The sequence below is a fragment of the Chionomys nivalis genome, chromosome 6 (assembly GCF_950005125.1).
Source record: "Chionomys nivalis chromosome 6, mChiNiv1.1, whole genome shotgun sequence".
Lineage (NCBI taxonomy): Eukaryota > Metazoa > Chordata > Mammalia > Rodentia > Cricetidae > Chionomys > Chionomys nivalis.
Window position 1 is genome coordinate 58,610,264 of NC_080091.1, and position 16,276 is coordinate 58,626,539.

The following is a 16,276-nucleotide window of genomic DNA, read 5'->3' on the forward strand; positions in this document are numbered from 1 at the left end:
AGATGTTATCTTGTTTCCTTCTGTCTCCATGATAAACCACCCCCACACAAGGGGTTTAAAGAACGAAGGGTTTATTTTGGCTTATACTTCCAGAGAGATAAGTCCATCATGGCAGGCCAGCATGGCAGCAGGCGGGAGAGGCATGGTTTCAGAAGCATGCATCTAGCTGCTCATGAAGCATCCATGTCAGCAAGCAGAGATTGGACAGGATAGAACATTGGGTTATAAAACCTCAAGGTTGCTCTCCGTGCTTGGCTTAGGTTCCGGCGACATGGCAAAACGCACCAAGAAGGTCGGGATCGTCGGGAAATATGGGACCCGCTATCGTGCCTCCCTCCGGAAAATGGTGAAGAAAATTGAAATCAGCCAGCACGCCAAGTACACATGCTCCTTCTGTGGCAAGACCAAGATGAAGAGACGAGCCGTCAGCATCTGGCACTGTGGTTCGTGCGTGAAAACAGTGGTTGGCGGGGCCTGGACCTACAACACGACTTCTGCCGTCACAGTGAAGTCTGCCATCAGAAGACTGAAGGAACTGAAAGACCAGTAAAAGTGCTACCATTTGATACCCAAGCCTACTCAATAATGCACAGCCAACTAAATAAATGGGTTAATTTACGTAACAGTTAAAAAAAAAAATAAAACCTCAAGGTTGCCCCTCAACAAAACCAAAGGAGAGCCTGTGGGGGACATGGATCATCCACATCACAGTGGGTGTATTTGCATTCTGTGTGTCCTCTCACCAGTATTTTCCACTTCCGTAGAATTGTTTTGAAACCTCCTCTAAATGCTCATGTGTTGGCCAGGGCTTACTACTGTGGAACCTTAGGAGGTGAGCCTTAGTTAAAGAAGATCAGATCTTGGGAAGTATGCCTTCAAAGGGGATTTGGGTACTAGGGTCACTTTCCTTGCTCCCCTTGCTTCCTGGTTGTCCTGAGGAGAGCAGACTCCTTCGCTGTGTTTGCTCCCACTGTGATGTATTCCACCTGGCCCAGTTTCAAGCAAGGTGACTAGGTGAATGTGGACAGAACCCTTTGGAATTAAACAATAAGAAGTTTCTGTCCAGCATGTTATCATAGGTGTTTGGAATTTATATTCATTGTGAAGTTTCCCCCAATATTCAAAGCTGTTATACCACTAAAAATGCAGAGCATTGAGGTATTGGGGGATTGTCATACATTCCTTAGTTTAGTAATTCTTTTGTGATTTTCTCGAATCCAAGAGTGCCATGTATTCACTGAGAAGTATTGATACCAGTGTTGTATAAGATTTCTGTCCTGCCCATTTCCCGCAGTCATTAAGTCCCAAAGAAACTACACAGAGGTCTACATTAATTATAAACTGATTGACCTACTATCTCAGGCTTCTTATTAACTCTTATAACTTATATTAGTCTATGATTCTTGTCTGTGTTAGCTACATGGCTTGGTACCTTTTTCAGTGAGGCAGTCACATCTTGCTTGCTCTGTGTCTGGCTTCCTCTATGTCTGGGTGATGACTGCAGACTGAAACTTCCCTATTCCCAGAATTCTCATTGCTCCACCTCTACTTCCTATATGGTCACCTTGCCTATACTTCCTGCCTGGCTACTGACCAATCAGCATTTATTTAAAATACATTTGACAGAGTACAGACCATTGTCCCACAGCGCACCAGCCCCACAAAGCTGAGATGCTGAAGGCGACTCTGTTTCTTAGTAGTTTGAAATTTTTTCCTGTGCTATATTGTCCACTTGATGTGAAGACAGCAGTGTACAACAGACCCATTTCCTGTTCATTTTCTTTCAGATAAAACATATCTGTTCCCCTTAATATTCCAATAGCATCCTATCACCCAATGGATTATCATTAGTGTTTCTTCTAAGAGTTCTATTGGGAAAGGCTTTAAAGACCCTAGCTAGTCCCACACATGATCTAGATCTCTGTCAGAAAGGAATACCTGAGGCTACTCTTTGATTAATAGCTGGGGCAGGGGACACATTCAGGGAAGAAGGTGATGAGGCTGGTTCTGAAGTCCTTCAAAGGAACAGTACCCCTTGAAAGCATCTGTTTCCAGTCAGCAGGACTTTTCATTTTGTATCCTCAGCCTGGAATTGGGGTGTGAATTCTCACTCTGTTGTTCTCATATCTGGCAAGTCCCTCACCATCGAACTCCATAATTGCTGGTGAACTCAGCTGGGCATAATGGTGTCTTGCATCAAAATGAAGAGAAATGGAAGACCCTACAGAGTAACAAAGAAGGTGCAGGCTGTTTTGTTCCATACAGCTGACCCATTCTGAAGTAAGAAAGGTGACTATTTCTTTTGCATTCTCACAATGGAGGCCAGTATAATAAACCACAGGCCTGAAGTCCTGGAAAAAAGTTTATTATATTGGAAAACCCTCTCTGTTGTAATACAAGCGGCAGGGCTGCATCCCCAGCACCCAGCCGCCCGCATGGCTAGCTTATGCCCCAAAATAATTACACGGAAACTGTATTCTTTTGAACACTGCCTGGCCCATTAGTTTCAGCCTCTTATTGGCTAGCTCTTACATATTGATCTAACCCATTTCTAATATTCTGTGTAGCACCACGAGCTGGCTTACCAGGAAAGATCTTAACCTGTGTCTGTCTGGAGTGGGAAAATCATGGCGACTCCTTAAATCTGCTTCTTTCTCCCAGCATTCTGTTCTGTCTACTCCACCCACCTAAGGGTTGGCCTATCAAATGGGCCTAAGCAGTTTCTTTATTAATTAACCAATGAAAGCAACAGATTAATACAAGACCCACCTCCATCACCTCTCTTTCAAAAAAGCTCAAAATTTTTAATAGGTTTTTCCTTGATCCCCAAAGCAAAAGAAAGATGGGTACTCATGAGCTGAAAGAAGCAAAATGCTTCCTTCAAGAGAAATTCGGTGTCTATAAGTCTTCAGTTTCAGGAGGATTGGAATAAAGGAATGGGCAATGAAAAAATATAATCGCTTCTCATGTGGTTCAAGAAGACTCTGGAACTATTTTTCAATGATTTATTTAATGTTATTTGGCCAGGGTATTGTTGAAATTCTCTAAGAATGCCATATGCTAGTAGCCTTAGAAATCTAGCTCAGAGAAAAGACCAAAATATTTGGAGTCAAAAGACCAAGGTTTTCTCACATGGTACTTGATTGTACGAATTTCTGTCACTTTCCATTACTGTAGCAGATACTGGAGATAGTGAACTTATAAAGAAGATTTGTTTTTGCTCATGGTTTTGGATACTTCGGTTTATTATCCATTTCTTCTGTGATTTGGTGTAATTTATCTTCCTAAGCCATTGTTTATTTGTCTGTGCAATGGGTAGTATTATAGCGATTTCCATGTTGTAGATTTTAAAAGTTATAGATTTTAGGAATGTGTCTAAGGTATGTGGTATATTCATAGGGTAGGGAATACATTTTCCATCCCAAATCATAGTAGACTTGGGCTCCCTCTTAGAGCATCTTTCCAATAATCGTCTAAAAAAGCCAATAAGGAGGAAGTTAAGATGACGATGTAAATTATACTATGGTGAATCTAAGGGTGCAGACTCTCTGTTGATAAACATTAGCCAGAAAATGCCCCAGGGTCTTTGATTTTGATATAGCAGCAAGAATTTATCAGCAGCCCCAAGAAGGCACAAAAAGGCTTTGGACTATCAGGAGACAGCACAAGACAGAGCTGTGGTTTGCTTACTTCCCTCACACCTACCTGCTTTGTGAGACTTTTAAGGCCGCACAACTGATCTCATGAGTGCTAAGTTTTGTTATTTTGAAAATTGAAGCTTCATCGTGAAAGCCGGATTGGAGATTTATAAAAAGTTGACAGACTATGAAGTAAGAGGGGGGCACAGACTGTCTTTTAGGACCACCTTTGCCAGCTACACCACTCACATCGATTTTCTACGGAAAAGCACTACATTCTGGTGCCGGCACAGGACAGGGCAAAGCTGTTCCCCTCAGGGCTAGGAAACAAAAGCAGAGAATGGGAGCAGCGTCCCCAGCCCATGCAAGGACAGACTCCTGTGGCCTAGAGACTTTTGTCCTCCTAATGTTTCGACTATCTTTATACATCACTGGCCGGTGACCAAACTTTTGACAGATTGGACTTCAGAAAACATTCCAGGTCCAGATTTGTCTCATAAGCGAATCTCAGGCATTTACATTCAAAAGCTGTGAGTTTGATGCCAGAATTTGCCACATATTATTTGATCATGGGTGAATTCATTTATTTCCACAAGTCTTTGTTTTTAAAGTGTAAAATGAAGTGATTCTAATTACATTTTATGCCATGGTCAGCTATATTAAAGTATCATTGTGTTGTCTGTTACTCCCAAGAAATTTTCCTTCATCAAGTACTTTTTCTCTATCCTTGCAAAAGATACTTTTCCTTGGTCATGAACTTTACTTTTTTTTTTTTTTTTTTTTTTTTTTACCAGAGACAGGTTTTTTTTTTTCTCCGTAACAGTCCTAGCTGTACTGGAACTAGCTCTTGTAGACCAGGCTGGCCTCGAACTCACAAAGATTCATCTGTCTCTGCCTCCCAAGTGCTGGCCACCACTGCCCGGCCAACTTCACTTTTAAAGAAATGTTTTGTTTAATCTCTAAAAATTTCACATATATAAATAACTATAATGCATCTTAATTGTATCAACCCCTACTCCCTCATGTGTAATTTCCCTGATCCTGCCAACACATCTCCTTCCCTCTGGATGTCTTCTATTTATTTATTTATTTATTTATTTATTTAAAATTCCTACCTCCTCTCCTCCTCCCATTTCCCTCCCCCTCCCCCTTCCTCTCCAGTCCTAAGAGAAGTCAGGGTGCCCTGCCCTGTGGGAAGTCCAAGGCCCTCCCCTCTCCATCCAGGTCTAGAAAAGTGAGCATCCAAACAGACTAGACTCCCAAAAAGCCAGTACATGCAGTAGAATTAAAACCTAGTGCCATTATCATTGGCTTCTCTGCCAGCCGTCATTGTCAGCCACATCTTGAACATCTTGCAAAGCACCATAGGACCTTTATCAGGCGATGGATGGAGATAGAGACAGAGACTCACATTAGAGCACTTGACTGAGCTCCCAAGATCCAGATGAAGAGCAGAAGGAGGGAGAACATGAGCAAGGAAGTCAGGACCGCGAGGGATGCGTCCACCCACTGAGACGGTGGAACTAATCTAATGGGAGTTCACCAAGGCCAGCTGGACTGAGACCGAACGAGCATGTGATCAGACCAGACTCTTTGATGTCTTCTTTTTAAAATTTTTAAAAAGAACTAAAACTTACTGAGTTTAATTAGTGGTACCCATTTGCACGGGGGTATGTGACCTTCCACTTGGGCAAGTCTCCTAGTGTCCATATCGTCAAAGGAAATGATTCTCTTCTCCCTGAAGTCACTGATAACAACTCCTCTTCTTGGGGTGGGACTTGGTAATCCCTCACTGATCCATGCTGGGAAATTTAACGTGTTTGATCTCGTTTGTGACTCTTTCAGGTAATCACAACTATTGTGTGAATGAGTCGTGTCCAGTACACAACATTTCACTGTGTTTCTTCACAGCCTCATTTATATTTGTCTTCATTTAGACTCAATTGTCTCAGAAAATTCCTTTGAGATATTTAACTTGACCTATTGTGAAGGAAAACATGTTTTCTCAATGAGCCAAATATAAATGATTTGTTTATTTTATTTAGTGTTTTGAGACAACATCTTGCTTTGTGTCTCAGGGTGGTCTTAAACTTGTGCTCCTAGCTGACTTCACATAGTACGGGGATTGTAGCCATCTGCAGAGATATGTGCAAAAAATTTAACTTGAATATTTTATTATTATGCTACTGACTAGCATTTTTAAAATGTAACTCTCTTTGGGATATGGAAGATGATTTTGGACTTCCAGATAGTGTTGCCACCGTTTCTATTAGAATTTTTGTTGCAAAGGTATGATGAGACTCAATGTTTTATATCTTTTTTTTTCTGAAATATTTTTAGAATTAAGTTATGACACAATGATTTCTTTCTATCTTTAGGAAATAATAATGAATATATATATATATGGTTTCTCTGTGTAACAGTTTTAACTGGCAGTCCTGGAACTTCATTTCCAGCACCCAATTCCAGTGCATATAACTCCAAAGCTGATGTCCCTGACTGAGGTACACTGGCATACACGTAATTATAGATCACAATTTAAATTTAAAATTTTAAAAAATTAAAAATTAAATTTAAGAACTAAAATAAATTGACAGTTTTACCTCACCCTTTTAAATAAGCTATACATTTTGTAGAAAATCGGTGTTTTCATATTGCTTTATAAATAGGTTCATACTAGCTTTTGAAGCATAAGCAAACCATTGGGCTATTTGGAAAGAAATATAGTTGACTTTTTTGTTTGTTTCCTTTTCTCTTTTTTCTTACCCTGAAGTAAGGGGCTGGAGTTTGAGAATGAAAAGAACAAAATTTCCCAGGTGATTTTGCCAACTTGGCTATCAACTCACAAAGTGACTCTGGGCGTTTTGAGACCAGAAAATAATGGTCATGTATAGGGTAAGCTATTCTGTGATGTTGTTGTCTGTAGTTTGGGAGTTTCCTATTGAGCCGTTCTTTACTGACAATGTTTTTCTCTGGGTGTTGCTTACTTACAGAAGTCCTCTTCATCAACCTTTCTCAACTGAATTACTCATGGCTTTCTTGCAATTCTCCTGAGATAAAGTGTGAACAACAGGAGAGTTGTTCTCCTTGCTGTATAGTTGATAGATACCCAGTCATCTTTAATTTTGACAAAGACTCTTTTTACAAGCTACTTCTCCCTCATCAAGCAGCCCATTAGATGATCTTGATACCATTCCAAGGTACAGAGATGGTTTGGGGCTTTTTTAAAAAAAATGGTTGAAGAATTAAAAGGCAGAAAAAGTTTGAAATCCAAGGAAAGCCAAAAGTTAAGCAAAACGAAAGTTTATTCAAAGAGTAGAATTTTATGAGCATTACAAAGTTAAAAATCTAAGCAAAGTCAAAGTTTATTCAGGAAGACAATTGCTTTAGTGTTTTAAAGAAAAACCCTAGAGCAGGCAAGTTTTAAATCTCAGCCATTGGCAGGAGAAGGATAATTGGAGAGAGAAAGGAAAAAGTCAAGCCATTTGAGTGAAGTTATCACGGAGGTTAGTCACATGATGGGTATGCATCCATGTGTCAGGGAGGGAGCTTTGAGAAAGAGTAAGGAAGTCCAAAGTATCAGGGAAAGCATAAGCTGGCTCTGGCCAGCATCAGAAACATAGTAAAAAAAAATGAGAATAAAGAAATGGTTTTGTGTTTTGAGTCAGGACTCAGAAAGTTGGAGAGACCAAGTCAAACCTCATTCATCGCAGCTTACCAGAAGTGCAGTAGAGGGTGAGGATTCTGGGAAGAAAAATAACATTATCTCATTACAGGGATAATTATTCTGTCCCTCTTCCAGCTTGGTTTAGATGGAGCTTGATTCCTTAGAGGTTATCGTGCCTTCCTGTTGGATGCCTCTTGCTCAGGTAGATGATTGACTGTCACAACTAGATCAAGTCCTTTATATTTTAGGTACCTAGAATGTTAGATCTCCACCCAGGATAAAGAAAAAATTTCACCCTTTGGACAAAAAGGTGCTAGTTTTTCCTTAACCGGCCTTATTGCTATGGTGTGACTCTCTTTTGGCTTATATTTTCCACAAGTGAGTTATTGATGACAAAGCCAAGGTTGCATTTATTCACTTTCAGGGGCACTCTGCTGAAAATCTTTAGCTCTAGGTTTGAGAAGTTGAATCTAAGAAGTTGAATTTTCCCATATATTCCTTCAGTTTCAAGAGTTGAAAGACACAGAGAGAGTATGTGTGTTTATTTTGTGCCCTTCTGTGAATGAACTTACTCAGCTCTCATGAAAACCCATGAGCTAGATATCTCTTTGTTTTACTTTTTAAAAAGGTTTTTGAAATCATATATTTAGGCATTAATGTTAAGAGAGGAGGTGAGAAATGTGACTCTGGTAGAGTATACAGAGACATTTGTGCTTCCTTTTTTTGGCTATCAAAAAGAGTAGAACTCAAGAAATTAGAGTTTCCTCAGGTATCTTTGGCTGGATAAGACATGGCTAAGTGTTGGGTCATGTAGAGCAGGAACTTATCTCCTGGAGAGATATTTACAATGTTTCAGATAATTTTTGCAGAAGAGACTAAAAACTGAAACAGTGTTGGGCAGGGGACTACTCTTTGACTAGACAGCTTAGTTATGTATGTTTCTTGCTTTCTATTGAAAAGTAGCCTCATATCCCAGTAGATAGACTTGAGACATGTGGTTATCAAGTATCTTTATTCTTTTTAATAATATGACTACATTGAATAAATCTCTGCTTTCTGCTTTTCACTATTCAAACTAAGAAGGATAGCAGACCCTCGTTGGAACATTGCTAACCTACCAGGGACTTACAGAAAATGAATTCTCTTTCCCGCCAAACCGTCAATGGTTGACAGACCTCTAGCTTGGAGAGGTAACCCCTGAACCTCTCTCCACTCTACAAACTTAAATGCTGACTTGATTGAACTCATTCAGGTCTTATACACGTATCCGTCATTGTGTGAGTTTATAAGAACCACCGTCCTATCATGTCAAGAAGAGACTTTTTCACTCTGATCTACCCTGACCTCTGCTCTTACATTTGTTGGGCTCCCCTTTTCACAGTGACTCTGAGCCTTGGGAGTAGACAGTGTGAGGCAGATGTTCCATTTGAGGTTGAGAGCTCCGTGGATGCTTATTCTCTGTGTTTTGCGCAGCTGTGATTTTTTGTGTTTACTCTTCTGGCCCCATAAAATTGCCTCTGATGAGGTCTAACTGTGCTAATCGCAGGAGATAGAGTTTAGAGAACAGTTTGATACTGGGTCAATTTATCAAAACCAGTAGTAGTATGTTTACACCCAGAGCCTATGAGGATGCCAACTATGAGTTTTCAGCAAGATCTGCAGTATCAGGGATGTGTTTTCTTTAAGTTTAGTTAGAAAACAATCTGTTACTACCATAACGTTCATACCTCTATATGTACCTGTACTGGCTGGTTTTGTGCGTCAACTTGGCATAAGCTAGAAACATCTAAGAAGAAGGAGCCTCCGTTGAAACAATGCCTCCATGAGATCCGGATGGTAGAAGTTTTCTCAATGGGGGAGGTGATGCCATCCCTGAACTGGTCATCCTGAGTTCTTTAAGAAAGCTACCTGAGCAAGTAATGTAAAGCAGGACAGTATGCAGCACCTCTCCATGACCTCTCCATCAGCTCCTGCCTCCAGGATCCTGCCTCTTTTGAGTCCCTGTCCTGTCTTCCTTCAGTGATGAACAGCAAAGTGGAAGTGTAAGACACATAATCTCTTTCCTCTCCTACTTGCCTTTTGATCATGATGTTTTGCCGCAATAGAAACCCTAACTAAGACAGTCCTTCTGGAATTTATTGCCATACTGATCCTTATTGTAGTTCACAAGGTTGATGGCTGGGTAACACAGTTGATGAGTTTTATCTACCTTGGCAGTCTGCTCAGCACCTCTAGTACTACAAAAGCCAGCTAACGGGGTGGGCAGGAGTACTTCCTGGTCAATACCAGCATATTTTTTTTCATGTCCTGTGACGAAAATGTGTGATACTTTCAGTAATAATGTCTTACAATTAGGTTTTGCTGTTCAACCAAGAGCAATAGCCTGACCAACAAACTTGACAGGAAGTATCTCACGCTAGGCCCTGGGAGGATTTATTGGCAATCCGGCTTCTGGGAGGAGCATTGTCTCCCATATGGTGTAACTCCTATTAATCTCATCTCATATCTCATATAGTGTGTGTGTGTGTGTGAGTGTATAGTAAAATAGTGTATTTCCATTTGCCGTTTTCAAATATTTCAGTTTTAATCATCCCTACCCCCTACCTCCTCTTCAATCATACCCTCAATCTACCTTTCCATTTACCGTCAACACAAACTATTCTGTGTGGTCTAAGGGAGAAGTTGGAAGGGATTGGGGAGTGAAGAGTGGATCTTAGGAGATTAGGAAGACAAATGGGGATTGAATATTACCAAAGTACAAGGTATACATGTATAAAATTTTCAAAGAACTAATAAAATATTGGATTAAAGTTTTTAAAAGGAGTTGGAGAGATCTATGTTAAAGGATAGTGATACCTCTATAGTATACTATACTGACTTGCTTCTCAAGAAAGATTTGTCACTATTTCTTATTGTGACCATGTTTTATTAATGAAAGAGTCTGAGACTATGATATTCAATCTCTTGTTACTTTCAACTCATAAGTAGAAGGCTTGATATAAACACAGGGTATCTAGCACCATATATCTTCAACTTAAAACTTAGTGTGTCTCTTACATCAACAAGTGTTCATGATGGTCTCTCTGAACTTTTCTCATTGCTAGAGGAACAATCTGGTGCAGGGGTCCAGAGGCAAGTCAAAATATGAATATGAACACTTAGTCAGACACCTCTGGGGGGAGCACAGAAAAGCACTTCAGAAAAGGAGTAGAGGCAAGCGAAGAGAAAAATAAGTAATGGCCACTGGGATTCCTAAGTTCTTTGGATCAGTTACCTGGCATCTGTTTATATGCTTTAATGATAGGGAGAAATACTGCCCCCATGACCGAGCATGTCTCTGTTTTATATCAGACAGGAAACACTCTTTTGTTGGCTGAAATACACATAAAACCTAGAATTCTTTGCTTTCTTAAGATCTTTGAAATGGCGAATGAAACCCCGAGAGCAGCAGGACTGAGGGACTGGAGAGCCCTCCAGCTGCACTTGTTTCCAGAGAAGCTGAAAATTAAAAGACCAGCAGTGCTACATTTCCAAGCACTTGAACTCCAGAGAGTTTTGTTTCTAAGAACTTAGTTTTATCATTTTTTCTTTTCCTCTGCATAAAAGCTGGAGGTTAAGCAATTGAGCTATCTTGGTTTAAGAGAAGAGGGTGAAAATACGGTTGACAGGATCCTTAATGAGTGTTTGTCTCTATGCAGATGACGAATGAAGTGCAGGGTTCATGAAACCTTTCTAACAAGTGTGCTAACATCATTTTCTATGATACATAGCGCAGAAATCATAGAAGAATGTGTGTGGTAAACAGGCATCAGTAAGTATGCCAGCAGGGACCAGTATGGTAGAGTCAGATGTCAATTGTCCTTCCTATATGTTAGATACTTCCTCATAAGTGGCTCCATGTCTTTGTAGAGTCAAACACACAGAACTGCAAGAAAATGGTTTCTTTTCAGTTGAAGAAATCACTTCACTAGAACTGACAAACCGAGACTTAAATTCTGTTTTTGTTATTTTGTGAGTTGATTTTATCTCTTTAGTTATTAAATGAATTGCAGCATTCTAGAAATAGTCTGAGTACACAATTACAAAATATAGTAGTAACAAGTTTCATTCTCAGCTATTGTTACTGTTCTTCCACAATCTGGAGGAAATGGAGTCACAGAGATATTAGCATTTGCTCTGTCACAGATCTAGTAAGCAGTTGAGCCAGCATCTACTCTAGACAACTCTGAAGGATTTAACATAGTTCTTCTCACACGGCACTACTGCATAATTGGTATGATTTTGTGTGCTTTAAATATATTTTGTTTTAACTGCAGTTAAATCACAGATGAAATTATGTGGGCATAAATGACATAATTTAGAAAAAGAGTTAACTTCAAAATATTATGACAGACCTTTCTTTTCGATGTGTACAGAAAATTTATATAATACTAGAGAGATAAACGACTTATGAAATACTGTTTTATGGTGTTTTATTTATGGAATTACAAAATATTACTTCACTATTTTTATTTATTATGTGATGTAACTGTACATCGTAAATGGTATTGAAAATAAAAAATGGCTGTGTCTGTTATAATTCTAAATACTAATTACCCATACATCCCATAAACTATGAAATAGTACTAGTAATTTTCCCTACTCATGAGTGATAGAGATTTAGAGAGGAGAAGCTTGAGGCATAAGTAGAATAACACTTGTGGTTCTCAAATCTAAATTTTTAATTTTTCTAAAATATTTTAATTCAGTAGTTTTTTTTCTAATTTAGCTTGAAGGACTGGAGCTCATAATGTAGAGGTTTTTAATCTTAATTCATTAATTAATGTTATTTAGTGTCACTCAATTAGTAGGGGCCCATTGAAACCAGATAAGAAACCCTTGTCTTTCTGATATCAACTCCATTTGCTTTCATACTGTTCCTCTTCCTCGCTTAACAAAGAAGTATTTTCCCCATTCCCAAATACACTTCTCCACTATGTAATGGTGTGTTTTTCCTCTTATCCATGCAAAGATTCACTAGCAATGACACATTCTTCTTATTTAGCCATGTCTCCCACACTGGGTAATTTTCATTAGTACAAGAGTTAAATCTGAGTTTCTGCATAGTTTATAAGAATTCCTTTGACCCACGCCATCTCTAGCTACAGTTCTCATCTCCAGAAAGCTAGAGATTTAAAATATTATCTGATAAAGGTATTAACTGCTTATTGGTTCTCATTTTATTTGGTCTCACTCTTCTCTTGAACATCTCTTTCCTAGGTTAAGATTTAGAAATTGTCAAAGCCACTGTTCACTTGTGGGTTGGTCTTATTATATAACTCAGGTGTAATGTAAGCTCCAGTCTGTGTGCGGAGGTCAAAGTTTAAGACTGCCAACCCATTCTATACTTGTATGAATATCGCTTACTAATTTCTATGAAATTCTAATATCAAAGGGCTGGAGAGATGGCTCAGTGATTAAGGTGAGTTGCTATTTTTGCAAAAGATCAGATTCAGTTCCCTGGACTACTCTCATGGTGATTCATAATAACCAGAAATCTATTTCCCAGGGATCCATAGATACAAAGAAATTGTAGTAACTAACTTTATATCGGATCACCATGGGATAAAGTTAGAATTCAACAGCAATTCTACCTCCAGAAAGCCTACAAACTCAAGGAAACTGAACAGCCAACTACTGAACCACCCCTGGGTCAAGGAAGAAATAAAGAAAGAAATTAAAGTTGTCCTTGAATTTAATGAAAATAATGACACAACATACTCAAACCTATGGGACACTATGAAAGCAGTGCTAAGAGGAAAGTTCATAGCACTAAGGGCCCACATAAAGAGAACGGAGAAAGCACACATTAGAGACTTAACAGCACACCCGAAAGCTCTAGAAAAAAAAAAAAAGAAGCACACTGACCCAAGAGGAGTAGAAGACTGGAAATAATCAAACTGAGGGCTGAAATCAACAAAATGGAAACACAGAAAACAATCCAAAGAATCAATGAAACAAAAAGCTGGTTCTTGGAGAAAATCAACAAGATTGGCAAACCCCTATCTAAACTAACCAAACAGCAGAGAGAGAACACGCGAATTATTAAGATCAGAAATGAAAAGGGGGACAAAACCACAGACACAGAGGAAATTCAGAGAATCATTAGATCTTACTACAAAAGACTGAATGCCACAAAATTGGAAAATGTAAAAGAAATCGACAGTTTTTTAGATAATTACCATATCTTAAATCAAGACCAGGTGAACAATTTAAATAGACCTGTAAGTCGTGAAGAATTAGAAGCTGTTATCAAAAACCTCCCAACCAAAAAAAGCGCAGGACCAGATGGTTTCAATGCAGAATTCTACCAGAACTTCCAAGAAGACCTAATACCTATACTCCTTAATGTATTTCACAAAATAGAAACAGAAAAGTCATTGCCAAATTCCTTTTATGAAGCTACAGTTACCCTGATACCAAAACCACACACAGACTCAACCAAGAAAGAGAATTACAGGCCAATCTCACTCATGAACATTAACGCAAAAATTCTCAATAAAATACTGACAAACCGAATCCAAGAACACATTAGAAAAATTATCCATTATGATCAAGTAGGCTTCATCTCAGAGATGCAGAGCTGGTTCAACATATGCAAATCTATCAATGTAATCCATCATATAAATAAACTGAAAGAATTTTATACCTTCTTTTTATATGAAGTACACAACTAAAATTAGGCATTTGTGTCCTCTGTATTTCTCATTCTTTGTAAACTATGAAATTTACTGCATCATTCTTTTTCACTTTAGTTGTATTCTAAATATTTTCTAATACCAATCATATTATTTACTAAACAATTTATTTAATAGCATTAAATGTATCTTTCCAAATGCATTATCTTCCTAGTCATCAATATTTTATCATTTATTAATTTTGAATGCAGTTGCACTGGCACAGACCACAAATTCTGTAAGACAGTGTTTGCATATAAACACTTGGGCAGGTGAGTCCTTTTCCCCTTAGGAAATAAAAGAATGTAGAGGTCATACGAGTGTTAATGATACGTGAGAACTTGCATGATCAGGGAAGGAACCATGAGAAATGGCTAAGTAGTACTTCCCAGTCTCCAGACAGCCAAGGCCTATGAATGCATAGCCTCCAACTACACATATAAACTCTCCTGCTCCTGCTCTCTTCTGCTTCCTCAGAGGAAGGAACAAATGATGGCAAAGAAAGATAAGGCAATCAAGACATTTTTGTTCCTACTTTGGAAGCCCACAGTGTGTGGACATGAAAGCACAGGCAAGAAGTACACAGTACGCGAGTAAAACTTTCTTAATGAGTATTTCTTTATATCCTGTCAACTTTCTACTGGAATGCAGTTCTGTCACGCACAGGAAAACTTCAGATGACAAAACCTGCTTTGGCATCTAAGGTAAGAATAAGGATTTCCAGCCCAATCAAGAGAAAGTAAATTCTAGTGGCTAAAATTCTGAATATAATGTAAATTCAGGTTATCTTTTATTGTTTGTGGAAAGGCTTATTACTGGGATTATAACATGCTGGTTAGTATCTAAATGTGAATTTTTCGTAAGTCACTGGTTTCTAAGTGCAAGCAGCAGCATTGCTTGAGCAAAGGCAGGGATTTCTTTGTGTTTGTGAACAGTTAGGTGAATTCTATCTGTTTAGGGGCACCTTTTTATTCCTTTATGCTTCCCCACAACACACAACATAACTTGAATACAACGGGGCTGCACATGGAAATTTACATGTGATTAAATGCACTAGAAAGTGGATTCTAGTGCTTCACAATGCCCTGTAAACTGTGAGAACAAAAAGAGCTGTGTCTGAATTTTCTGTTTTCCTATTAAGAATGATAGGAATACAGAACTTTCACATGTGTGATGAAGATAATGAGGTATTCTACCACAAAGAGCATTTAGAAGGCCTGTTAAGAATGGTTAAGTATTATTCATATTATTACTAGTGCATATGCACTCTCACTGATACAAATACTCAGTACCATAACATCTTTTTCTCTATCAGAATAAATATGTGTATGTCACATTAAAAGATAAATTGTATTATAAGGCTGGATAACATGCAGAAGCTGGTATTCTGATAGCCTCACTGTTTCGTTATCACTATTGCTCAAGGGACACAGAAAAGAATGCCACATTTTCCTGTTTCAAAAGTCTCAGCTTCCCACATACATTCTTCTGAATCTCAGATAATGAATTTTCTGACCGAAGCCCATGGTCCTTGGGTGTCACAAATACTAAAATAGTGATTTGCTCACATTGATGAACAACTCTGCCAAGACTCCTAAATTATGTCTCATAGCATTCAAATGCTATGAGACCAGATTACTTCAATTACATGTGAATAAATTAATGCACAGAAAAATTCTTTGAAAGATTAGAATATGCCTTCCTTCTGAATAAAATTACTCAACATGCTCAGTTAACAGAAAGCACTAGTTAGCACCACTTAACTGACTCAGTGGCTCTCAGTTCATTCTAAAAACTCCTGTTTCTGGCTCCTCTAACTTTTGGATTTCGTAGACCTTGCTTCTGATTTTGCTAAAATACTCTTCCCACTGTCTATAATTTACCAATGTTTTCTTCATGGCACCACCCATTACTGTTTTTTGCTCAATTTCACCCATTTTTCAGACCTCGTTTTGTATATTATACTATCAGAAATGCCTTCCTTGAGTGCATACGGTAGATTGGATCCCCACTCATGTGTGCCCCATTAGCTAACATAAAATTAACAATTCTCTGGTATTATTGCCTTTGTGATTAAATAATATATGTTAGAAATAATAAACTATGCCTTTTTGTATTAACATTGTTGTGTTGTGACTCAGCATAGTGTCTAGTGAAGAAACGGCATTTGATAAAGAATAACTGGATGAACAAGTAAATAATATCACAATTATGATTTGCTAATGATGCAAATCACAGTACTGTTGCCAGTGAAG

The 16,276-nt window shown here is 38.5% G+C and overlaps 1 protein-coding gene across 1 annotated transcript; it reads left to right on the plus strand.

Annotated features, from left to right (window-relative positions):
* Positions 1 to 255: 255 nt before the first annotated feature.
* LOC130876256 (60S ribosomal protein L37a-like) lies at positions 256 to 627 on the plus strand. The gene has a single exon (XM_057772756.1). The coding sequence runs from the start codon at positions 272 to 274 to the stop codon at positions 548 to 550; it is 279 nt and encodes a 92-aa protein (XP_057628739.1). The 5' UTR covers positions 256 to 271; the 3' UTR covers positions 551 to 627.
* Positions 628 to 16,276: the final 15,649 nt, after the last annotated feature.

What these genes read in the sequence shown, in the direction of transcription:
- LOC130876256 (XM_057772756.1), top strand. Translation starts at nt 272, where the DNA reads ATGGCAAAACGCACCAAGAAGGTCGGGATCGTCGGGAAATATGGGACC.